Raw genomic sequence first — 27,084 nt, forward strand, 5'->3', positions numbered from 1 at the left:
CTGAGTAACTTAGTGTTTAAGGATTCAATTTCATGAGGTAATGGCTTCAATTTCATGGCTTCCTTGCACTAAGTGCAACGTAAGTTGAGTCTTTCGGCACCCTACAGGGTGAAGGTCTCTAATAGAGTAGAAGATATTGTCGTAGTGCTATCTTGTGTTCTACCACAGGGCTTTGTAGCCCTCATTGGTAGAATTTTGTGTGCTCATTTAAAGCATTGTCTTCATGGAATTTCCTGCTAACTTATCAATGCAAATATACCCTTAACTCATTTTTTCACCTCTTCATAATAAGAAAAGAACTAAAATAAAAAAAGCTATGAAGACATCCAGGGATAAGGTGAAGTTTCTAGAGTGACCTTGTATTTTTACTGCTCTTTTCCCATGCCTGTTCGTTGCCCTGTATGTTATGCCCTTTGCAACAACCAGATACGCTGGAGTACACTTGGAATTCGTGTATTATTTTCAGATTGCTTTGTGTGTGTGTGTGTAGGTTAAAGTTAGGAGCTATAACACATCTCAGAAATCAATAGCTTTTACAAACTCAACGTTTTTCCCTTTTCGGATTTGGAAAAGTTACTTGTGCAAAGACCCGTGGCCTGTTCAGATTTTTTGCATGTGAATCTTACTGATTGTGATGAATGGATCCAGTATGACTCTCAAAACCCTTTATGACTGCATCCAGACTGTTCCTGACAAGTGTGGCGGGGTAATGCCATCATCTCCTTAACACTGGGACCAACTGCAGCATCGATTTCTCCTTTTGCCGTTGGTGTCTTCTGAGGTAGACTTGTACAAAAGGATGCTGAAGAGAGGAATAGGAGGATGAGATTATGTAAGGAAGTGTGATATTGAAGACCAATCTGGAAGTGGCAACAGGCACAGTGTAACGTTGGGAGGGAAGCAGTGGAAGCATAAGTAAAACCTCAAGCTTTTTCTACATTTGGAAGTAAGTTTAGGTTACTTACTTTTGGAGTTTGAAGCTAAAGAAGACATCATAAAATCATAAAGCAGCAGGACCCCAATGAAGAAACCAGTTATTGAGGCTTAAAGGATGAAGAGTTTATAAGTTTATCCTGGGTAACTAATTTTAAGACTATTTCCATTATAACAAAGGGTAAGAAGAAATGGAGCATGAAAAATTCATAATCAACAGAACGAGAAGCTGGTTTGAAGAGACAAGTAATTTACAACATAAAACTGAAATAGCAAAAGAATAGAATCAGAAGTTAAGCCTGGCAAATTCGAATGCAATGTAATTGTCAATTCTGCCACCAAAAATTACAGCTTGTAAAGTTAACTTTTGCTTCCCTGCCCCCCGCCCCCCCCCCCCACCCCCCACCCCGTTTTATTTTTTTACCTCTTGGTAGACTTTCAAAGAATGGGGAATCTTCCTAATGCTATTTTTCTGAATAGAAAAATGGAACTGCCTGGAATGGATGCACATGAGAATTTCAAAATGAACATTTTTCTTTTCACCTTAAGCTCTGCTACGTTTCCCTGTATTCTTCCCCTGTGCTCTCTTGATTGTATTCAAAGAGAAGAAACCAGAACTTTGCTTTTTGTCAGCAACAGACTTTGAGAATGTAGTTCTGGGATTGTATTTAGAGGAGTGGCACCAGCTCTTAATGAAAATTATTAATCATTCTGCTCTGCTTTTAATCAAAGATAAACAAACAAATTTTTATTTTTTTTTTAATGTACTAACCTGTGTAAATGTTCAGTGCCTCTTAGATAACACATGAATATGTTTAGGCGGAGTAGGAAAAGAAATGTCAATACAAAAATGAGTCGTCTTTTTCCTGGATGCCCATCTTCACTTTTCAGATGACAGTATGCGGCACAGGTTAAAACACGTTAAGGGAGACCAGTGATTTTTCTTTTTGAAAAGTTCTATTAACAAGTGTAAGAGACCTAAATAAATGGCAGCCTTTTTCATTATTAGGTTCACAAAATTCAGGCAGTTAGAGAATTGCTTTTGTGAATCTTGTATTACAGCATGTAAATCAAATCTGGACCAGCTCTGGTCTCCTTTGCTCCTACTGTCACTTTCTTAGCTGTTGATCAAATGAAAATCGAAGTGCTTTGATCAGTGTGCCGCTGAGACTGTGGCAAAGACCAGAATGTTAAACCGTTTGGGGGAGTCTTTGGATAGGGTAATATTCAAGTGGGGAATCAAGCATCTTGAACAGGATGGTCACATGCTGTCTAGATGATAAGGGTCCTTGCAACAGTGTCTTCAGCTGTGTCGAGTGAGATGCTCTGAATTGCCGTTCTGCTGAATCTTTATTTCCAGCTGGCCTGTGGTTGTATATCCCTACTCCAGCACAGGAATGATTCATTGCTATTTATTACCTTAAATTATGTACAAAACATTTCCTAACTATATTAAGTATGCTCAGAAGACTCTCTTATGTGACTTTTCCTCAGGCTTTCTACGATGATAACTGTGCAAATATCTTTTCTCTATACAGTTTGGTCAATTCTACAGCAGGAATTGCCTGAAGAAGTCTCTGGGATGGCCAGATTCTCCAACCAAGTCGCTAATTAACACTTTGAAGTATACAAATAGTGCCTATCGGGTGGTCTAGCCATAGCATGCGTTGCCTGGGAAAACCTCCAGGGCTGTCCCAAATCCCACCTTGAGAGCTCCTGTAACAATTAAGCCAGCTCTTTGTGGTGAGGCTACTTAAGAGTTCAGGCAATCACTTAGTCTCACATTGCTCCATTGCTCCCAATCAGCCCATTCGCTCATCTATGCAGAGACTAGCTGGGGCATGCCTTGACCACCATAACTTACAACTATGGGAACTTGAATTTCATTCCTATATCCCACTTATAACTTAAATTCCACAGCTCCTGCCACAGGACTATTTTTATTTCTTGCTGAGCCAGAAAGGAAAGACTATTTTGCTGAAGGTGTCTGTGAAATAGTTTGCAGCTGCAAACAGAGGTCTGCACTGTCAGCTGCAAGCAGAAGTCCCGTTTCCCCTCCCACACCGTATTTTAAGTTTCTGGAAATACTATTTTACCAGCTGTTCGGCATGAAGATACGACTTCACAGTTCCAGTGTGTAGAATCTTGCAGATTGACTCGTCTTGCTTAACATAGATAGAAGAAAGTCCCCATTCTCTTCGCTACGCTGCTAGTTAAATGAAGTTTGAGAGGTGAGGACGGTTCAGGGACTGCAGCTTAGTCCGTGCATAATGGATGAAACTGTTAAGTGGATATTTCAGATGAAGTGGTTAGCACTGAAATAGCTGTCATTTAAATCATCATTCTTAGGTTTCCTCACTAATGGTTGAGTGTATGCATCTCTGAGATTTTATATAAGCCGTCTGTCCAGAGTTTAAAGGTTCAAACTTCAGAATATTCCCTAACTGTAAAAGCAAGAAACTTATTTAATAATACTCTCTTATTTTTAAAAATCTGAGGGGATGCAACAAAGAAGAAAGAGCAAACCACCTGTGTAATCCAAATCATGATCTGTGCATAGGTAAGGCAACAAGAGGGTAAAACAGAGACTGGAAAACCACAGAGAAAGCAAGTTAAAAATAATGATAACATATGCAGTTAAATATCTACTGTTGATTTCAGTATTTTACTCATTGTAAGATTTGTGTTCAGTTTTGTCTGAGCTACTGAGCTTAGTGGTTCAATGCCTTAATATTTAATTACTCTGTACGTGGGAGTAGTTACCAACGCAACTTGTGACAACTGTTGACATGTTGTGCTGCTTCTCACTAGCTCGCTATGGACTAGTGGTTTGGACCAGAATCCACAATCTTGCACGTAGAAGCTGACCGTCATAAAATGCACTGTTGATATCAGTCTATTGCTTAATATGAATATGATTCTACAGTTCAGAATCGTGAGCTTATGCAGCAATCTTTTGGTAAGAATAGTAACTGAATGGAGTGCTCTTTCCCAGAGGTGATCCTTCTGGGTCAGGAATGAGACCTAATAACAAGGTAATATATGGGAGGTTTCTACAGCTGCTGTTTTAAAGATAATTAAAATACATCAATCCAAATGGTATTCTTTGCCATTCAACACCCGCGTTAGAAAAATGTAGAAAAATACGAAGTGAGAAAGTCACAAGCTCTATTAAAGATTCTAGTTCCACTGTCCTTTCAGTTTCTGTAATGTTACTGTGGAGCTCTCACTCCATTTTCAGTGGACGTTGGCTTAAAAAAATAGTCTATGGCACATCTGTAGGAGCTATATACTGTGCAGGAATAGCAAATGTAGTTCCAAAGATTATAGTTTTTGCTCTTGGAGTAACCTTTGCTTTGCATTCAGTGAATCTGACGTCATCTACAATTTTCTTTTTTTGTAGATAGGATATAACAATTCAAAACTAGTGCTTCTGCCTGGGAATATTTCCTTTCTCCCCAGCTAACAGTTCGTGTTAAGCCTTAATATAGTTGCTATCATATTTTACAGGTCAGACATTGAAAATATTTTGATTCAGGTATCTCTCTCAAATATCTTACAAAGCTTTCAAAATTATCGGAACTGAAGGGTTCTCTTTCTGTCATACGTTTTTTGCCAGAGAGGTTCTTACACCCTCCGATGCAGATTCCTTCTCAGATAAAAATGGTCGCTTGATTCAGTCACAGTGCATGGATATTGAAAGGTATTTTTCTCATTTGGCTTATACTCAGTTAGCCAGAGCATATGTAGACTATGTAAATGTTGTTACTGGATCTTCTGGGACTGGCCCATAACAACTTTGAATTTATTCAGTCTGCCTTGACTAAAATGTTCACTTCATATGGATTTGAAAGAATTTTCAGTGTCCTACCACTATGTGTTGTACCATAAGATAGAGATATAGGTGTATCAGTGTATATGGATGTATATAGTCTATATTCTTATTAAAGCTCATAGTTTCTATTGTGGTGTTTTCTTCAAGGTCCAATACAAACCACAGAATGAGACACGCTTTATACTTCCTCATCTACTATAAATTATAGAGATTTCAATCATATGCCTCAGTACTATATGTATTTATTAGTAGACTATGCAATATTAGTGCTATATCTGGATTGTTTGAATAAAATAGACATTTCATGCAATCATTTTGCAGAGCAGAACTGCTCTGACAAACTTGCCATTCAGTTACTTCAGATACACAAAGAAGGAAATTTGGTGGTCACCATTAACAGGTTTTACCTAACAGCATTCATCTTGCATCGTCTCTGAGAATATGGATGGATATTAAATCTGGTACCTAATGTCCAATCAATTTACGATGACAGTTTCAGTGGTAACGGTGACGCAGTGTGTCCTGTTTTGCAGCATACGTAGCCCATCACTGCATAGGTCTTGTCCACGTGCAGAAGTTGAAGTAATTTGAACTCATCCTGCTAAATTAACGTAGCACTTCTATAATATTGACTTGGTTATATTTTTATGGAGATGCAGAAAACAGGTATGTGACCACAGTAACTTTGTCCCTGTTTATTGGTATTATACCATGGATGGTACCAGCACATCCAGAATTATTACATAAAATACCTGTCCAGAAGAGTAAAACTAGTATAAAAGGTATGTAGATCCAAGTTCGTTTTGAAAAATGGGATTTAGAATGTAGAGTTATTCAGGCAAGTTTCAATTCTAATAGTTTATTACCCAAGTCATTGGTGTGACTTCTGAAAACAGAGAATAATATGGCAAGCATTTGTTTTGTAGAATTATTTCTAAAGTGAATGGTTAGGCACTCATGAGTGTTTTCCACTGCAAGCTCACAGTGAATTAACTTTACACTGGTGGGTTCAATGAACTGATGAAAAGAAATTTTTAGAAGTAGAGCTACAATCAGAATTGTTTGCCATCAGAGCCGATTTTGAGGATTTTCCTCGCTATTCTGAATATAGAGTATTAAACAATATTCGTAATACCTATTAACGTACCTTTAAGGTCAATGTAACAGAAAAACTGTAATGTATCAGTGGCATTATTTTTAACTAAAATACCTTCCTGTGACCTTACATAGTTATTTTCTCATGAAGCTACTAGGAATAATAAGTCATTCTAATTAACTAATGAGTAGTATAGAAAAGGTATTTTAAAACTATAGTTTACCTTATATTTCATTTTATAAAAGATTTTATACTTCATGTTGACTCTGGTAAACATCATTTATATAACATGCATCGTGAAAAGTGCATAGAGAAAACTACACAACTCATTGGGATAGGGAAGGAAAGCAGGACTTAATAAACTCTGATCGCTCATCTTCAGTGCTAGCTCTCTGCTTCTCTAAAATCATTAAAATCCTTGCAACAGTGTCCCAGAGGCAGCCCGTTCCTCGTGATGATCTCTAATACCAATTTGTTGAAATTTTATTTTTTGTAGGTTTAACGCAGTTATTTTGCTCCCTACGCCTATTATGGTGCTTGCTGCTCATCCTGATAGATAAGGCTGGTCTCCTTTTATTAGGAACACAATGTAGTTTGATTCTTTATAGATTAAAGCAGATCATTAAATATAAATCTCTCAGATGTCTTCAGTCTCATCATAGGCTATCGTCGAGCATCATTTTCAGGAAGATAAACCGTGACAGTGATTTATGCTGTATTTTGGGGATATAAATATCACTGTGCCCTTTCACATGTTTAGAGAATAAAGATTTTCTTTATTAATGCTTTTCGTAGCCATCAACAAAGCATAAAAGTACCATTCTTTTGTTTAATGCTGTGCTCTTTAGTCTTAGAGTAGGATTATGCATACTGTTTGATTCAAACTAATTAACGACACTACACGATCGGTGTGTATACTTTTTAAACGATATAAATCATGATTGAGTTCTATGTACGTTTTATGTTTGAAAGACTGGGAGAAGTTTTGCTTTTGAAATCTGGTCTCTAGGCATGATAATAATGCAAAACACCATGTATGCCGAGAAACAGGATCTGGCCATTAAGAAAATGGACAAAAGGGCAGTGAGGGAATATAGTATCACAACTGACAGCAAAGAAGGAAACTTCCAAAGACATTTTAAAACTTCTTCTATGGAAAAAACCTATGGGAACTTAATATAAAGTTGGTATAGTCTACAAATAACTTCTTTTGTCTCACTGTGAGTGAGAAAAAAGTGCTAATAGAAAAAACTGAGAAATGTAATGCTTTGATTTTTTTTTTAATTGCAAATTAATTAGATTAGAGGTCTTCATAAACTTCTCACATCTGACATTTCTTTCTGTGTAATTAGCTTTCTGTATAATTTAAGCGGGTCTATTTTGTGAATGTGAGACCCAATCAGCTATTGAATAAAATGTTCCGGAGAATATTTTGTTGTGTACATCTTTTTAATGATGATAACAGAGTTTCTGTAAAAAAGTTTGGATCATGATGATTCTATTAAGTATACTGATAAAAAGATTAAAGGATCTGATGTGGGGTTTAGTTACAATTTTTGGTGTTACAATATGGAGTTCATAATTTTCTTTCTTCTTATACGTAATGATAGCACCATGTTTGCAGCTACAAATTGTCAATTTCTAGTCCTAACTTCATCTATTTGTTTTATCGTCAAAAGCCACAAAATGTAGAACAAGTTATTTCATTAGAAAATCAGTCAAATTTTTAATCTCTTGTGTAAAATATTGCTAATGTCATAGAATCATTTAGATTGGAAGGGACCTTTGAAGATCATCTTGTCCAACCCCCTGCATCCAACGTTTCCAAAGTATGCCCTTCTTCTCTGCCAAGAATTTTTATCTGGGCAGAATTTTAAGGAAAGCGGCAATTTTCTAGGATTTCTGGACGAAGGTCTCTGTGTGTCTGTGTGCATGCATATGCATAGACCAGCTGCACAGCTTTTTGCACAGATATTTCTGTATGGGAAATGTGGCAACCCTGCACGTGATTCTGCTGTTTTATCACTTGGTAGCACAAGTGCCACCTGTGGGTACCTGTCTGTAAGTTGACAAAGATGCTGTGTCATATGAACCTTGAAAACTGAGGGGAGTTTGCTTCCCTGGTGTTTCAGATCCTTTATGTGCAGAAGTATTTGCTAATTAAGTGCCTCTTCCTCCACACCATAGCAATTTTCTGATTTCATAAGTGCAGAACAGGTTTGTCTGAAACATACAGTTTAGCCTGGTACCCCAGTGGTTTTAGTTTATTCTCACTTACACTTCAACCATTTAACCATAACTTTAGTTAAATGTCAGCTATTAAAAACACCCAAAGAGATCAGCCGTTCTGTTACATAGAACAAAAGCCACATTTTCGTACGAAGACATTACTGGCAGAGATTTTTTTTTTTTTTTAAACCTACTGCGCTGTTCAACCAGCGATACTGTCTTAAAAAGGGTCTATCCATATGACTTACACGTCTGTATAAGTTTTAAATGCAGTATTAGTTGACTTGATCTTTTGCATTGTACTTTCAGGTTCGTATTTTTACCTATCTGATTGGAAGAGAAGCTGCTTTTGCTGATAACCTGAAGTGGATGGCCTGTGCTAACAAAGGTTAGTTAACCTTCAACTGTGAAAGCCTTGTTTTCAAAACCCTATTTCTGAGCCTTCCCGCATATCTGACCCTTCTACAGATATGGTGTCACTGACAACTAATCAGAGAGGATGGGTTGTTTTTTTCCAGGAAAGGAAAACACTTATTTATCTTGTAGCATACAATTTAAAAAGAAAAAAAAAATTGAAATTTATTTTTTTCTTAAAATATGTGATCTTAAATTTTTGTTCAGAGAACAAACTTCGCTTTCAAAGCATTTTTTCTATTGTAGCTGTTTTTACTCAGTCAGAGTTAGTGTGGTTCCTAAGAACATTGGGTACAAGTCCTGTTGAGTTAGGCACGGTATGTAAAACACCAGACATCCTGTCCGTTGAGGAACTGACAGTGTAATTGAAAAAACAGTTTTATATTCTTTAAGGAAGGAGCATTAAAACATGTAAGATGCTGAGATGCTACAGTAAAAAGATTGACTAAAGAAGAATGATTCAGAAAAAAACCCCAAACCCTAATTAATCTTCAGGTTTTCCTTTTCCTTTCCTCTTGGGGGGGGAAAAAAAAAAAAAGTTCTTTTTTCTGTTGTGCCACATTACATTATGATGAGTTGCATCAGGTGCTATCCATTTAGTCATTATTTCTTTAACTACCGTTATGTCCAGCTGATGGAAATTACTTAGTTTGAAGTCTTGTCTTAATCAGCTAATAGTACACCATAATTTAGTTTAAATAATAGTATAAGAATCCTTTGAAGCATCTTTTTGAAGACAATTTAATCAACAAAATCTTTTAGCTTTTTAGCCCAGCTCTACAGATTCATAAAGATCTAAGTACAGCAACTCAGAAATTAGGACCAGGCAATAGAGACTGCCTTAGTCGATCATCTGGTCCATGTCTTCCTTATTCCCAGAAGGGGAAAAGTGGTCACCTTTGTCATTCTTCAGGACTACTTTGTTCTTTTCAGAGCCATGTTGCTTTGAGTCAGAATCTTACTCATATGAATCAACTAAACAGCTTAATGTCTGTTTCTTCTATAATTTTTTTCTCTCAGTTTAATAGTTACAATACCTGCTTTCTGATAGCTTACAACGCAAAAATCTCCTACCTCTAATCAGTAATTAAATACTTTTTTATAGCTTTGAAAATCACAATTGGAAACAGCGTAAGTCATGATGTCGGACAGTATGGATTTAGATCTTTTTCTTACAGTTTTCAGCTATGGCTCGTCCATTTTCTTTTAGTGCAATGAAAGACTGCAGCACAACAGATGAGGAGTGTAGTAAAGCCGGGCTAAAGATTGGCTGAATGGCTGGACTGCAGGGTACTGCTTGCATGGGTGGGTCAAAGTATGTTGTTGTCACTGAGGGTCAATGACCCTCAAATCAATTTTCCTTGCAGTGATTTTCCCCTTGGAAGCACAACATAGATGAAGGCTGTTTGCAGGGTTTCCGGTTGACTGGACTGTGGACAGCAGTCCTTTCCTTCGAAATGGGTCACAGGGGAAATTCGTACCAGCTTGCAAAACTTCTTTAGCTTCTAGATTCTGATACTGAAAACTTGAAAAACCCCAAGCATGTTTTTCTGTTACATTTTTATGTATAAGTAGGGCATATCTAGAGGGAGTTGGCTTAATGAAGCAAAACACCAAACCATTTTGAATACATTAAAACGTTCAAGAACCCCAAAGTCCCTCTAGAGCAGTTTGTGAAATTTGCTGTGGTTTAGTCTTCTGTATCATAAGCAAGTGCATGTAAAGGAAAAGAATAAAGATTTACTGAGATTCTGAAGTGAACAAAGGTAAAAGTTTCCTCGTGCTTAGCGTGCACGTGCCAGATTTTAAAGTAAGCTGGAAAGATAAAAGAGAGGAGTTAATGCATTACTTACTGACAGAACAGCCAGGATTAAACTTTTTTTTCAGTAAAATTCTGTATTGCATTAGTAATTTGACAGCTTCTGTTTTAATGATTATTATTTTTTTAAATTTTTATTACGGATCATCACTGTGGTCGGCATATTGTAAAATGGACAAAGGAGAGCATTCATCAGTGCAAAGGAGCAGAGGCTGAGAAAGCAATGTAGAGAAAAACACTTTGCATATCGGAGGTCTGCGTGCGCCTCTCTGACTGCCAGCAGAGGACAGATCAGCCCTGAGGCAAATTGTGCCCCAGCTGTAGCAGTTTATAGACTATTGTATGAGCAGAGGAGAGCTGCATAGAGGAAGCCCCCGTCACATCCAGTCCCATTATTAGCACGACCCCAGCACCTCGTGCGCTGTGGGCTTTTGGGGGGGGTGGCAGGCAGCCAGTTACAGACACTGTTCACCTGCTCGGGAGGCCTGGTAGGTGGGGGGGCAGGGGTATGCTCCATGGGAGTTTTACAGCTGCAGTGAAACAATGAATTCCCTCCTTAGTCCCGACCCAAAGAGGATTTTTTAATTCTGATATTTTACTAGTTGCAAGAATATTGCATCTATTTTGCACACTGTCCAGAAAATGAGAAGTACTGCACTCGATGTAAAAATCCATTGGAGGCATTTTGAAAAGTTACAAGTCTAACGGCAGACATTTTAGAGAAAAACAAGCCACCCAAAAATGTTGCAAGGACTGCGTAATATGGAAAGGCAGCCCACTTGCAGAGCATAAGTGTCTGTCTTTAACCACTTTATTATACATATCTCATGCTTGTCATTACCAAATCTTACCCATTTCCTTCGTGAATTTTTTCCTGCTGGGGAGGAAAAAAAAGTAGCTCTGACTGCAAGGGGCTCTAAGGTGGCATAATTCACACAGCAGGGAGCTGAGAAGCAGGTGTTAGAATGCTAAAATTTAGGGACGGGTTTCCTGCTATTGCTTACATGGCCTCAGCAGCTGTGCTCAAGAACCTCAGAGCGTGTCTTTATCTGATGATTAAACCTTGGTATAGGAAGAGCAAGGTTTTTAAATCCATGGGGTACCTCTGATGTCTAGATAAGAGAGGTAAATTTAGCAGTGTAGGGAGCTAATTCTTGTGAGGTTTGGCATTTGTTACACATAGCTACTAACACATGAATCATCAAAAAGTCTAAATACACAGTGAAAATGAACTAAGAGAATGTTACCTAATGCTGTCCCTAGCCATAATATAGTAACTTTTGGTAGAGTTTTCCCATTAGGAGAAGATTGAAAAATAAATATTAGAACAAGCATTGAAAATATGGGAAATATCATTCACGTAGCTTTTGCAGTTCCTTTCACTTTGTTGTAAAGGAAGCTAAAACTTAAGGAAAACAACTTTTTGTAGAAACAAAGTAAATAGATGAACCATAAGGTCACAGAGGATAGGTAACTGTTCATACTACATGAGTTATGGGAACCGTAAAATCACTGTAGATTTTTCTAACGTGAGCTACAAAAGCACAAACCATATTTATAAGGCAATAAAACGGACAAAATCTTCAATGCAAGAAAGGAACTCTTCCCAGAAATTACAAATGAAACCCACTCCTGAGATCACATTATAAGAAACCTAGAGGGAATGCATATGGTTGTGTCTTACGACACCATCTTCATCTAAGTCTTGTCTTTTGCATATCTTCAGCAGCAATTCTAACATTTCACTAAACTGTTATTTGAAGCAACGTGATTAAAAGGAATAAAGTTTCTAACACACTCTTTCTTTCAACTTCTCATCTGTTGCATACTGATATGTGAATAAATCTGTGAAACACAGATATGATTAAAAAAATAGGCTTTTTTCACACTAATCCCTTTCTCTTCCACTTGCTAACCTTGACATCTTTAGCCGTCGTATTCACTGGGAAGGAGCACTGCATGGCTAGCCTGCAACTGCACACATGCCAGGATGCACGTGCTGATTTACCGTCTGGCTGCTTCCAAGTAGGATGCTCGATGTCACTTCTTCCAGTCTCAGGGCAGTCACAAATTTTCACTTGTCTTTGAGACCTTTCTTTCTTTTCTAAGTTTATATGAAATTGATTCAGACTTACTCACTCTCTCTCTTAGTCTTAGGAAATTAGGCTAAAAGCTGTTTTCTCTATTGTGCAGTTTAGAGATACGGTTTGCAAATACTACAACAACAAATAAATACTTTGTCTGTAGCGTGCTGCCTGGAGAGTTCTGTGTCAGTTGTGATATGACAGCACGCATTCTCAGAAATGCTACAAAGAGAAATACCTGATGTAATACACATCCATATGAAGAATAGTTACAAATAAGGGCTCAAGTAGGTGTCTCTGCTCATGTTGGCTGTACCTGGTCCAGATGGATCTCTTCTAAATGAAGGAAAAGAAGAAAAGAAAAGAAAAAGAAAATATTCAGCATGGTCAGTGTCTTGTAACATGTATAAACCTGTATGGCACAACACTGAATTCTTTCAGATTGGGTTCTGTTTTCTGTTTCTTTTTTGGTTTTGTTTGAGTAATCTAGCTAAATTTTTTCACTTGAAAAACTGACATAAAAACACGTCAGGAGGCAATCAGAACTCATTTTACAGCAAGGTATTCTTTATCTCAAAGGTAATTTATAGGCTGTGATTGAAGGATTTTCCAGGCATAGACATCCAGGAGCTTCTTAAATAAGTCTTTAAATGAGTCTTTAAGGTTTTGATTTTAATGAAGTATGACATTAAAAAGTGTTAACTAATTGTGATTTCAACCTGTATGGGTAAGAAAATACTGCTTGATTAAAAAGACCTTTCTATCAGCTTAGATACAAAACAAATTTTTTCAAGTAGTTAGTCTTCTCTGACTTTTCAGGCATTATTTAATATGCTTTTATATATTTTTTAAGTGTTTAAGTGCAGGTGTTGTCCTACTGTTCCCTGTATACTACTCAGTGCAAGCACCTGTAATTTTGCACGCTGTTGTAAGAGAAGCACAAGTACTGGCATAACACGCACTGAAAAGTACATGGGCGCAACGCAACAAATAGTATTGGAGTGGTGATATAAGATTGCATAGAAAACACTGAAACAAAAGAGTGACTAAGTCTGCTCTTTAAGGACAACTAAAAGTTGTCCATGGGGACAACTGAAAGTATGTGTTTGGTAAAAGGAGAAAAGGAGGTGAACATACGTGGAGGTTCCCTGCTTTAAATCTCCTACAGAGAAACAAGCACAGTTTGTGTGCTCTTTCCTTTTAGTGTCTTAGTCCTCACTTCTAGCCATCGTACACTAGTCTAAGATGGAGGAAGAAAGGCAAAAAGCTCATTAGTCTATTTGTGCTTCTGTTTAATGCTTCTGAATTTCCGAGTGGCCTGTGCTTTTGAGTATGTAACTTGAAACATTTGAACAGTGCTGAATATGGCCTCTGAATATTGGTTCTCTCTTAAGCTTTCTGAAATGACACATGCCAAAATTCAGGCACTCTGAACTGCTTTAGAAAAACGCAGGTCATCACCTGTAAAATGAGTGATCCACACAGTTCTCAAGTATTTTGAATCCTTGATTAAAAGCATTATAAACCACAGTGTGTATATATACATACATACATACATACATACATGTATATATATGATTTATGAGGCTCTCTATGTGAATAGCTCATATTGGCAAATAATCATATTTTGACTATGTATTGACACTTCAACCAAATTAAAAGGACCAGATAGTGAAGAGTTCCTTATTACTCACGGGATGGAGAAATCCATACTTTGACTTGAGAGACTTAGCAGTCCCAAAATTGGAGCAGGCAGCATTTCAGAAAGAGTAATGTACACATTGCTTTTTCCCATAAGTGTTCTAATCCAATAATTTGTGAAAGTACACTATAATTTTCTTCTTTTTTTTCACCATATACATGGAATTCTGCTTTCTCAAGTACAGATTTCCTAATTAAACTTATGTCAATCATTTTACGGCTGAAAAAGCTTTCAGAACCTTAGACAAAAAGTAGCCCTGTTTTGAAGCAAGAGTTAAACCTTGATAGTATATGTAGTAGTCAGTTAATGTCCTCACACAGTACTGGACTTAATAGAAAAAAATAAAAGATCAAATAAATAAAATTCCTTAAGCAGAATATTGAATATTTGAACAGTATGAATACTATACTATGAGTATGAATACTATACTACGAATATTTGAGATCATAGTATAATCAAATTAGTTAAAAAAAAAAACAACCCACCACCACTGCTTTTTCTTACTAAGTTAAGAATATGCATTAAGCTACTACTATGACTTCTTTCATTTTATAGATCTCTGCTATAAAATCTGTTCTTAGACTGTGTCTTAATTCATACATAGAGGAAATGTATATAGAAACATCAATTTTGTAATGCATGAATTATTGGCAGGTGTATTGAATCAGAAAGTTCTAACATTCAGACTACAGAGCGCCCTTGCAATCTTACCAAAATTGGCCCTGTCTGCAATAAACACAGCTCAAAAGTTCTTTGCAGCTGTCATGTTTTCTGCTGAAGCTTAATATTCCAGCGCCACAAAAGTTGTGATCTTGTCAAAAGACTAAAATTGTAGCAAGGCCTCTTTCATGAAAATTCCATATTGGTCTTTTCTCATTAAAGAGAAGGAAAGTATATGAAGGGGAAGTGATGCATTTAAATAAGGCCTAATGAAACTGTAGCCTTGAAATTTGTCAGTCCTTCGTCACCCTTGCACGATGGGGGCTCCAGATGCCAAGTTTGTGATGTATAAAGATACTTGACATCTAAGCACTGAAAAGGAAGTGGTGACAGCTCAAATAGCTGTAGCCTCTGCGATTCTCAACGCTGTCAGGTTGTAGGAGATGTTTTAAAGAATTAACAAAGCTGTGATCACTAAGCCAAGCAATTCTAGCTGTAGTCCACGTTTTCTGTGACCTGCCATTTGTAAATAACATATTGCTATTCTCTGATGTTTAGTCACATTCTGTAAGGATGAGAATTTTGGAGCATGTGCAACTTCTGTTTTGTTACTGTAGTTCTAATCTGTAATGTTGAAACTCAACAACCTGGATGAGACATTGTTGGACAAAGTTAATACCAGTTCTAACTTTTAAAGTATGCAACATTTAAAAAAAAAACCCAAACTACTTTACCATTAAACAACAAAAGGTTTCTGGAAATAGAGAGTTTAGGACAGGCAGTGCAGTGGTTCATAGTAATATTGGGAACCCAGTCCTTCAAGATTGGCCAAACGTTTCACAGCCTTCTGTTTTCACCAGTTATTACTGTTTGAGGCTGCTGCTTATGAAATGTTCATTTTTTGCATTTCTTCTTTGGAAATAAACAAGCAGAAAACGTGACAGAAATAAAACAAGTCCTACTCCTTGTTGCAGTCTTCCTTAATTTGTTCTGTCTCATTTATAACTTGGAATTGTGTGTTTTCACAGGGTTTTTTACCCAGATCTCTACCTTAGCTGATGTTCAAGAGAACGTCATGGAATATCTCCATGTTCTTAGCCGACCAAAGGTTATTGACCAAGAGCATGATGTAGTATGGACTGAAGCATATATCGACAGCACTGTAAGTCTGCATGATAAAGCGTTTAATACAGGCTTACTGCATATAATGAGGAATTAGGAGTAAAACGGTTGTGATAGAAACACTAATTGTGCATCTGATTTCTGTTGCTGGAACGTGCCAATTCCGTGTAAGAATCAGGACTTGATATCTTTATGTTACAAGTAAATAATTCAAGATTACTGAATTTAGCAGGTATTTATACGTTATAAATTACATACAAAATAATGAAACAAACATGAGTAACAGCATAATTTTAAAATTTATGACCTCCAAATGTACATTTCTTTTAGTAATCAAAAATAGACTGACAAGAATCAATATTTTTAGTATATAAAGGTGGGTCAACATCAGGGGGACAACTGTGATGTCTTGGGGAAGAATAATGAGAAGATTCTGCCTTTTAAAGTGGATTGAATGGGTGATATGCTAACAAAATTGTCATAAATATCCAACTTTAATTTGACATCCTTGTGAAACAGTAGAGTTGAAGCAGAACTTTCTGTTATGCAGTGACTGAGCGCTCATGATATTTCTGCATCATTTGTGGTAAATCATCGTATTTGCAGATAAAGGTTGTTCATTTGCATGGGTTGGTCTGAAATAGCTTTTTATCTATTTTCTTACTATGTTTCTTTTGATCCAATTAAAATATTTTGGTTTGTATATTATCTGTAGAACAAGAGTTTGTAGCAAATAACTGTCATTTAGTGCAAGTGATGGCAAGTATTCAATATAATGAGTAGAAGATCACAGATGACTAGTGGCAAAGCTGTTTGCTTCTTTTTGTTTTCAATTTTTACTTTCATGAAGATGGGGCAAGGCGGGAGAATCTCATCAGATTCAATTTAATATTTGGGAGGTTTTTTTGTTTGTTTTCATTTTGAGTCTGTAATGCTTCTAGAAGGTTTAGTTTTAAATCAATACAAAAATATTCTAGGAAAAAACTCACCCTGGGAATAGAGTTTTGCTTCATTTTCACATGTCCTTAGGTCTTTTCTATTCTTCGGTTGTGGCCATGGGTAGAGTAATGTGAAATAAATACTAAAAATGCAGTTACGATGGAGAAACAAAAAGTTGCTTGGAAATATTGCTTTGGAGGGAATTGACTTATCTCTGTTTCCTTTTTTTAAAGAACATATTAATCCAGTCTCCCCTTGGTTCTCTTCTTTTATTGAAACATAAGGATGAGACAGACAGAAACTACCTGTTATCGCTGTCCCTTCAGGGCATCCCATGAAATGGGGAGATGACTAGGAAAACCTAGCTCTTATTCATTTCTTGCTTTTATATGCTTGAAGTAATCACTGTGAGTGTATGTTGAAGGGAGTTTTTGTATTTGCTAGAGAGAGTAGCAGGAAGAGATCTGTGTAAGTGGTGTTTTAGTCCAACTCGCCTCCTTGTCCTTTGCCTATGAATCTTGCATTAAAAGTGTCGCAAACAAAGTCTTCCTCCTTTCTCAACCTTTCTCCTTTACCCACCAAGAAAGTACAAAATGCTGTTTCAGAATTAATTTTACACTCTCTCTTTCGTCTGTTAATCTGTATTTCTTCAATCGTTGCAGGGAGAAAAATATTCAGAAAAGCTAGTCTAGCTTTCAGTGATTCTTCTGTAGGTTATGGAAAGGCTAAGGAAAATGAACAACTTAATGTTGTGTGAAATACTAAGTGAATACAGCAGGGGTGAGTAAATGCAAGTGAATTTAAGAACACTAGAGGGAGTGTAGAGAAGGAATCTTGAGAAAACAGGAAAATAAACAACAGTGGAGCTGTTACATTCTTGAATAAAGGAACTGTTTAAATCCTAACAAAACTGGTTTACTACAATCAAAATAAAATACTTCCAGATTCTTCTCTTTCTCTTCTTTTCTCACTCTCTTCACTAAGGCTAATTAATGTCACTATGCACACACATATATATTTGTATATATATACACATGCACTCATATACATATTCACATGCACACACATATTTTTTGTGTCTGAAAACTCCAATCAGGACCCTAAGGGGTAGGATGCTATAAGAAAGGATTTAAAAATACAGTACTGTGACCTGCTTAGTTGCCAACTACCTTTCTCCTCCCTCCCTCCCCTCAAAAAAACTCATAGACAAAGGAACAGGATAAATTAGGGTAGTCACACACGAAACTCTGGAAATAGCAACGAAGGGGAACTTGTAACAAACCAGATGTGCTTCTGTCTCAGCTAAAGCTGCCTGAGCGCTATTTTCAGAGACAGATTCTCTGGCCATCTGTGGTGTCTTGACATTGGCAGTGCCATCTAAATAATCCTCTCCTTCCCATAACTTGTTGATTTGCACAGTTAGTTAGTGTCCCTGCTTCTCCGTGGCTGCTGCCTGGACCTTGCCTGGTTAGAAATAGTAGTGTATTTCCAGGCAGCTTAAATGTTCTTATCACCCAGCTGTGTCAGGATAGCCACGGCCAGATTCTCAGGGCTATACATGCGTGGTTGTAATCAGTGTCACTGCGCCCTAACAGCACGGAGTGTGCTTCCCCATTCCCTTCTCACCAAGTATCAGAGCTAATTGGCCAGCTGTGCTGTTTCTGAGCAAGCAAAATTAGGCTGGAACATACGAGGATCCAGACAGAATGAAGCTGGACAGGAATAGTCTTAGGATACAAAACATTTCCCCTGATACCCCAGCCTGTTCTTGTCCAATATTTGTCCAGGACAGTGTCATCTGTGAAAGCCAGAAGTTAGGTCATTTAAGTGTTTGATACCATTTAGGAATATTCCCAGAAGAATTTTGCTGAATGTTACTAAAGCAAGGCATCTAATTCCTGCGTCTGTTCACCTTTCCTGTAAGAGGATGTCTGCAAAATGTTCATGCAGCAGCCCCTTCAGCCTAGCTTTGACACTCGGAGGTGCTTCACTTACTGTTAGAAAAAAAAGTATGGCATTTATAGCACTGGAAATCCCTGGCAAGACCATATGCAGAAAATGCCACATGGAGGAACCTGTATGTGTCAGGTCTGTGTTGCCTTTGGCACTCTCAGGATCACACCCTCTGACGGCCGAAGGGATTATAACGCAACGGAGACTAGGCCTCTCTGGGTGACTCCTCGCTTTGCAAGCAGCTCAACTGCCTTCCCTTCTTCTCCCCCTAGATTCTGTTCTGCCCCCAGTGTTTCTGGCCTTTCTGAAGAGGTAACCAGCCAGCTCCTAGGGCCAGTTTTAGTTACCCTCCATCTGAAAATCCTTTGCGTTTCTTCCCTTAAACAGGATTTCATGTCGGAAACATTATTATCAGTGGCTCAAAGCCTCATTTCTTTCAAAAAAAAAGGTCTTTTGACCTAGGAGTGATGTAATCTTAAGCGGTGTCACTGACTCTCAGAGAAACTTAACAGGTGTCTGAAATCATTTGAACTTAGATCTGTGGAGAATGGGCCGATTCCTCATTGTACTTGGGTTAGTCATTCACTTTAGACTAATAGTCTTTACAGGCTTATCTTGGGCTAATTCTAAAGTCAGCTTCACAATAGTTGGAGTGCTAGTCCTGTAACAGGCTAGTAGCTGCCAATACCTTTAGGCTAAAATGTTGGGATTGAAGTTTGTGATGTATGCCAGCCAGTGTCTAGTCTTCCGATTCAGAGTCCTCTGATCCCAAATTCACACCTTTCCCTAGGCTTGGTCTCTTTTCCGTTTGTACTTCTCTAGTCAGCAGTTTGATACGCACTAGAAGTGAGTAAGCTTTGTTGGATCTGTGCAATTCTATGGGAAAGGGTGTTTGGGCTGTCAAGAGTGACGGGACAGGCAGATGATTCTTGATTGTGGAGTCTAATAGGAGAAGAGGTTGTCTTGCTACATGTTCATGGTCAGCTGTATAGCCTAGGGGTGCTGCAGGGGCTAGCAGTGGCAGATGGGACACGTGCAGGGTGGGCCCTAGACGGTGAGATCTGGACAGCACTCCAACAGACCAGTCTCAACCTAACTTTTCTGCCTCAAAAGTAGGTCACTTTGGATCTGATATCGTTGCTTCAACATCACTAAGGTCTACAAGTACGTAATGCTTCAGAAAATAAAATACCTTAATGGGTGCTTAAAAACAGAGTTGGATTTCTAATTGAAAGCTTCCAAAGGTACTCCTTCCTGAGCAGAAAACAATTCCGAAAGTATGAATGTATTGCAGGGACGGAACAATTTTAAAGTGGTCAATGACTTCTTTTAAGCATATGTGCATCTATAGCCACTCAATACAAGTTAATACAGTGGGGGGAAAGGAAAATTGCCATCAGAATACTCAAGTGAAGTAATGCATAGAGGTAGTCTCATGGGATTATGGGTAACCATCTATAAAGTACAGAAGCCCTTAACTCATTCTTACGGTAACATCTGGAATGTGGAGAAACATTACTTTTTGCTGCAGGAAATAAAAAAAAGAGACTGGACTGGCCCCTGAGTTCCCACTGTTTAAAAGCTTGTGATTGAGAATTTGTTGATTGGGGTGTATAATTTGACCTACTTGGACCTTTGTTGACTCTTCCTGGTGAAATTTGTTTCTCATAAGTGTACCTGAATATATTCTCTGGATCTAACGCACCGTTGAGTTCATCTCCTTCAGGTTATTAGTTTCAAGCTGTGAGCTGATTCAGGCATCCGTTACCATGTTGGCTCTGTTCAGCTTCCAATTGGAGGACCCCTTTGCATAAAAAGAGCAAATAATTATTTCATTTAATATTTTGAGATGACTGTCCCATGCTTCAGAATTTAAGAATTCATTTTATGAAAAAGCGTTCTGAGTCATTACAGGTCATGATTCGTCATAGTATGAATGGTGAGTGGTTTTTACTCTTTATACTTTTCTTCAGTGTTAAAGTACTACATGTTGATTCTTCATTTGCATTATCCCCACCTTCTCATAGACATACATTAAATTATGGATTTTAGTTCAATTCTACAATTGCTAAAAAAAATTATTAAAAAAAAAAAAAATCCCTCTTTTCTTCTTTTTTTTGAAGCAGGGGTTTTTTGGAAATACTTTCTGACCAAGAAGCTGATAGCGTGCTAGTAAGGCAACCTGTCCAAGAACCTTATTTCCCCTTAGGGGGGCAGTAAATTGAGGTAGTTCCACTGAGCTACAGCCGAGACTAAATATTTCTGAAACGCTCATGATAGATGTTACAATTACATTATTACATATATGATCAAACAATTTCAATTAAATCATCTTCATCCTTAAAAAAAAAATCAAGTACTGTGTAGGCATACTTTTGACTCTGGTTCAGGTTCTTTGCAGAAATTGAGTAGGAAGTATAGGAAGCTCATGTTTCTCAGGTAGCTGTCACATCAGAATCCAAATGTTTTAAGTATGGAAATTTAAATTCTGGGATACAGTTCTTTGTCAAAGAATGAATTCTGAGCCAGTTCCAGAGAAGCAAGGGAAGCTGTGTATGTGAAGTCCTGTGTATAATGTACAGAGATATAGAGCAGAAAGTCCTACAGATTGAAAGCTATTATACTGGCATTTTTTCCATCCAGGAGTTTCTGGTGAGGTATACAAATGCTGTTTAGTGCTTCTTCCACTCACACAGTTTTCTTTGTGTTCAATGCACAGAAGAGCTTTTATGAAGTAACAAAAATTAAATAGTACCCCATTTCCACTAGCTTCTATTCCCAGAGATATCTTCAAATACTTTTGGTGGCACAAGTTAATTGTGCTATTATAATAAGTGGGTGTAATTAGCATTTTTATCACAGTAAAAGGTTCCCTGGGCCTCTTTCAAAACTAACTTCTAGATTGTAGTACTGGTATGCATTAAAATGCATCAGAGTGTTCAGAATGCTCATTTATGTCTACAGCAAGTAAATATTGGTAATCACTGCAGAACTGAACGTCAGGAAATGTCATTAATCAGCAGCTGTGAAAAGAAAATTTACACACAGGCAGTATTTTTTTTTATTTTATTAGAATGTTTTAAAAAATAGAAATCCATGTTGCTTTTTTTCTAGTCCCACTTTGGACTTGGTTACATGCTTTTACCCTCCCTTTGCGGCCAGCATCTCTTAATCTCCAATAATATACAGCTCTTTATCAGAGAATGTCATCACATCACCACTGACTGACTTTGAGGTTCCCATGAGAATTTCCTTTTCTTGCTTTGACATTTGAGTGAATTGGGTTAGGGAAGGAAAATCCCATGCATGGATATCAGGCCTTCCATCAGGTAGGTTTGTTCTTAAAATAAGGTTCTTCAAGCTCTGCTTTGTCTCCTACAGATCTGCAGTGATCTTTTGAGGACTCTGATACGGGCGAAAAAGTAGAAAGTAGCTCAGGGAATGCCTTCTTATCAGCACTTCAGTCTGGATTAATATTCCTGGAAAAATACAGCAGCTCTGACCATTTCATCTTTTGCAAAGCTTCTATAAGAGCATGATTGCAGTTTGAAGTTGCAGACCATCTGGTCCAGCAATTATGGTCTGCTGTATTTGCACTGGGATCTTACAGATCTGGGACAGTGCTTGAAACATTAACAATGGTGATCAATGCAGCTACTTGTACACACAATAAAGAAAGATTATGGACGTATTTATATGTAGGTGCAACATCCCTTTATGCTGATGATTAGCGGGCTGTCTGTGGAAATCTTCATTGACAGTCCAATAAAAAAAACCTTTGAGCCATGACTTTTATGAGTTCTGTGGCCCAAAACTTCCAGTTGCCATAATTAAGTATTCTCGTTTTCTCCTAACAGTTCTAATCTGTTTGTTTTACTGCTGGATTTAGAATAAATGAATTACCATTAACAGCATTAACTGTTTCAAATTCAGTAAGATCTGTGTCAACTGTCAAAACATAATGAGTGCTCAAGATACTAAATGAATAAACCTCTCAACGGAATAGAATTAATGCACTCTCATTATCTTTCAGATGCAGCTCAAAATAACAATGGATGTTCTTTTTTCTTAGAAAACGCACATCTGATTTACTTATGTTAGGCAGCAGGGTGCTAATCAGAGCAAGGAATGCTGTGCCACTTCAATTTGAGCTTAGAGTCCTTGCTCACGCACCAGTACAAGAGTCGTGGTGGAGTGTGTCCCAATAAAACACACAAATTGAGACCCCTGAAATGAAAATTGGGACGTGCAAAGGAAAATAAAGTCTATAACGACCTCGTGGGAATATGGATACTTTAAATAAGAATGAATTGTGCATCGTTCCATGCAAACACAGCATATACAGATAAGGCCGTGCATAGGCATAGATAGCATCTATGCACACGTATGTATGTATGTATATGTGTACTTTTCAGCTTTTGAAGTAAACGACTTCGTTTGATAAATGACATGTTTGCTTTACTCCACTGCTAGTGCTGGAACTTACGCTATTAGGGCAATTTTCAGTGATTCCATTAAGTAAAGAATATTACTACAGAGAGCTAATTGCTAGTTGTCAAAGTCACTAGAAAAGATGTTTTAAGGAAATAGCAATATTTGTTTTAATGAATTAACACTTTGCATGTGTATCGCTGTATATGGTATTTACACTATAAAATGCTATATGCGGTACATCAAAAAGATGTTTAAAACATCAAAAACAAAAACAAAAGTCCTGCACTTAAAGAGGAACATAAAATTACCTGCTGGGGATGTGAAACATGGAATGCCATCTGTATTATATGGCACTGAGAAAACTGATTATGTTTGGACCTCTATTTCATAGCAGATGGGTTCATTAAATTTAATAGCCTCCAGAGCCTTTAGAAACAGTGTTAAAAACATGTGGAACATGCTGAGACATTTCACTTCTCGCCCCACAGTCATTATAACTCTGGCACAGACTATAAATATTACAGTACTTTATTTCCATTGAAACGGATTACTATTATAATTATTTTTCCTAGTGTACATTTACATGAGAAATGTAGAATGCAAATTGTACTTTTTCAGACTTTGAGATATGCCGTTGATTTCTTCAAATGCATTTTACAGTTCTTTGCACTTGGAGGCTTTGATATAGAACTTATTTTTATCTTCTTCCTGCGACATCAGCAAGCAGCTGTAATGCCACAGCAAAGCTAGGTCTTAAGCAGCTCTGCTCCCAGTGTGGTGCAAATAAGACAAGCATTATGTTAAACCACAGAAGGGAAATCAGAGCAGTGTTACATCTTGGCTTTTAGCTATATATTGATTCTCTTTTCTAGTATTTTATATGATAGGGTAACTACAGTTCTACCTTGGTATCTGTTCATCTTTCATCACTGGAGCACAGAGTGATTAAATATGTAATTTCAGATCAGAGTAGGTCCTGCAGAAACATTGTTTTAAACAGAGTAAAACCTAACCTCTTTCTAAAATATTCTCAGAGTTTGATAGCTAAAGGAATATTTTAGTGCTACTTACTTTTTGAATTTAAATGATGTTTCAAATGAGAACAGGAAAGTTTTACCATGTTTAAGTGCTTTAACATCTGTCTAACATTCTTCCACCTCTTTGTTTACATGTTCTTATGTTTAAACTAAATTACTTTTTTACAAACTTTGTCATATTTGATCACGATTTTTTTCAAAAAATAACCCAGTTTCCCAATAACTGTATCGTCTTGTTCTTGTATGATGTAATTCTCCGTAACGCTCTTCTGTTTCCATTGCCTTTCCTACAAAATGCTCTGACTATCCACACTATCTTTCACTGTTTTTTAAGGTCACTCTTGGTTTTAGGTTGTACTGACCATTTTAATGTGGATTTTCCCCTTCTTCACATCACTGACTTAAACTCCAATTTTGTCCCTGACCATTGCTGATATTATTATCAAGACCTGCAAATTTTAATAAACCACTGAAGTCCTACTACAGTAGATGATGTATGATGACAGGATTAAATAATGATACCTTCCTCATATAATTTACATTCAAAGTAGTAGGTAAGAATCACCAGTTGCTTAGAAAGGGCAGAGAGCGTAAGGACACAGTAAGACAGTATAGGTCAACGCAATGAGCAGTCTATGAGATCTGAAGTGTGAAGGGCAGTATGTGATCTCAAGTCTTTCAAATTGTAGTGTCCACTTCTACCGGGTTCCCACACAAGTGTTCTTTGTCCAGGTCTTAAGAATCACAGAGTCCTTGCTTGTGTTTGGTTAAACTTAATTTCATGGAATTATTTGGGTAATCCAGTATTTACAGCTCTAACAGTGTTTCACAGCGGTTACATTCACAAAACACATTCTGTGATTAAATTTTGGAAATCAGAGATTTCAGTAAGGTTTGAATGTTAAAGGAACGCGTTTTGCTGGTTTGAGAGCTGTCAAGCGCAATGATATTATGTTAGGACTTTGTTGTGAATCGTTAAGCTTTGCTTTGCTGCTTTTGCTGTAAACGTGGCGTGTCTTCTGACATGATTGCTTTGCACCAAATTACTGTTTCTTCTTCTATGAAAACTGATTTGGATGTATGTGAAAAAGAATCCACAGAATTACAAATGTCTGTAGGTTTTGCCGCTGGATGTTCTCCCAGCAGTTACTACATACAAATTACAGAGAATTGCTCTGCTGTTGAATTTGATTAACAGGCATATTCGTGCCAAAAGGGTACTGGTCTCATTTGCAGGCACCTGCACGCTAGAGATGGAGCAGCTTGGGACCATTTCCAGCTGCGATCTGCCAATGACATACAGTGCCTTTAGGTGAGGGGACAGAAAATGCTTTTCATTTCCAGTTTGTTTCCCAGGGAATTTTCTGGTTTTGTTGTGACACAGAAATAAAATCAAAAGGTGACGAGTCACTAACTAGAGGGTGAATTTGTTTCTAGACATCTAGATCTATATGCTATGGTGAATCCAACATTTAAGAGGATATGTCTATTCTTAGTGAAAATAACTACTTGAAGACATTCACAGCTGATAACTGTTTGTCTGTCTTTGATCTTATTGCCTCCATTCTGAGTGAAATTGAGTTAATTATAAGGAAATTGTAGCTATTTTGTCAGATCTATTACCTTTTTTCTCTCGGTTTTTGTCTTTAGTTTTCCCATAACAGATTTTTTAGGGTAAATTATAATGTAGGAAAGCAATTAATTCAGTATAATGTACTAAATCCCATCCTTTGATCTCATATATGTCATTCTTTGACTTTCTGGAAGAAAGAGGACAGTGAAGATGAAATATACTTTATCTGCACTGCTGGAGTGAAAACCTGAAATAATAAGAAAGACTTATTAAATTATTGGTGCCATTCGAGCTTTGCTGCAGTGGCAGAATGCAGTGCAAAAAGGAAAAGAAGAAGAGAGAACAAAAGGAAATAATCTTCTCTTTTGTCTATTGTTCTGCAGACATTGAAGATGTTAGTTATTTATAGCTCTCCTTTTTGTATCATCAGGAGATTTCACATACAACCCAGTCATGCACACAATACTGTATACACGTTAAAGTTAACGTTTATCACAGTCGTTATGACTAATACTTACTTTGAAGTTAGTAATTTCTGGAGAAATTATTCAGAAATAAACTTTATTCTACAAGGAATAATAGGATGTTTCCTACTGATGTTCTTGCTGCTTGACAGCACGGCATTCCACCTTTGTCCACACCATTGTATTTTGTCAGATCAGATCTTTCTGAGCAGGCATTTCCCTTAAAAATGAGTTGAAAGATGATTTAACTAGTTGGTAAACGCGTGATCTGCAGCAACATCAGTACCAGCAGGAGAAAGCTTAGGACGCTTCTAAGTGTTTTCTCTGGAATTCATAAGAGCCGTTTCACCTGCACTGATGTAAGTGGGAAGAAAATGTAATCCCCCTAAATATTAGTTTACATTGCCTCGTTCTAGGTAAACTATTAAAATCCCTAAGGACTCTATACTAAGGGTTGACACAAGGAGCTACAGGGCCATTCCATTGAAGGACTTCTTTTACAGAACATGATTTTTTTTTTTTTTTTACAATAGTGGCACATAAATACTACAAGAGAATATGCATTAGAAACAGTACACTAATGCCAAGGAACAATACAACTTACAGAGCTTTCTAATGTCTTTTTTGTTCTCTTGCAGCCAATGACCTCTGTGTAATAATAAAGGCCTCAGTTTTCAATATTGTTAGGTTTATTCCAGAAAACTATCAAAAAACCCACCAAAACCAACTACCTAAGTCAGCTATATGCTTGCATTCCATATGGGTTACATTTGTTGATTCTTCTTCTTCT

At 37.3% G+C, this 27,084-nt stretch overlaps 1 protein-coding gene across 7 annotated transcripts in view; it reads left to right on the forward strand.

The window, feature by feature from the left end:
• Positions 1-27,084, forward strand: part of CACNA2D3 (calcium voltage-gated channel auxiliary subunit alpha2delta 3) — a 458,323-nt gene that overhangs the window by 284,025 nt on the left and 147,214 nt on the right. For all 7 annotated transcript variants that reach the window (XR_015701497.1, XR_015701498.1, XM_087744701.1 and 4 more), the window contains 2 exons: positions 8,403-8,481; positions 15,801-15,934. Coding sequence is in view for 5 of the 7 variants with exons in the window: in XM_087744701.1 (XP_087600827.1) it covers positions 8,403-8,481; positions 15,801-15,934 (213 nt within the window). In the remaining 2 variants the exon portion in view is untranslated. The remainder of the gene's footprint in view (positions 1-8,402; positions 8,482-15,800; positions 15,935-27,084) is intronic.

This window comes from Nipponia nippon, unplaced genomic scaffold (genome assembly GCF_047370975.1).
Source record: "Nipponia nippon isolate SJK-2023a ecotype South Korea unplaced genomic scaffold, ASM4737097v1 scaffold_9, whole genome shotgun sequence".
NCBI lineage: Eukaryota > Metazoa > Chordata > Aves > Pelecaniformes > Threskiornithidae > Nipponia > Nipponia nippon.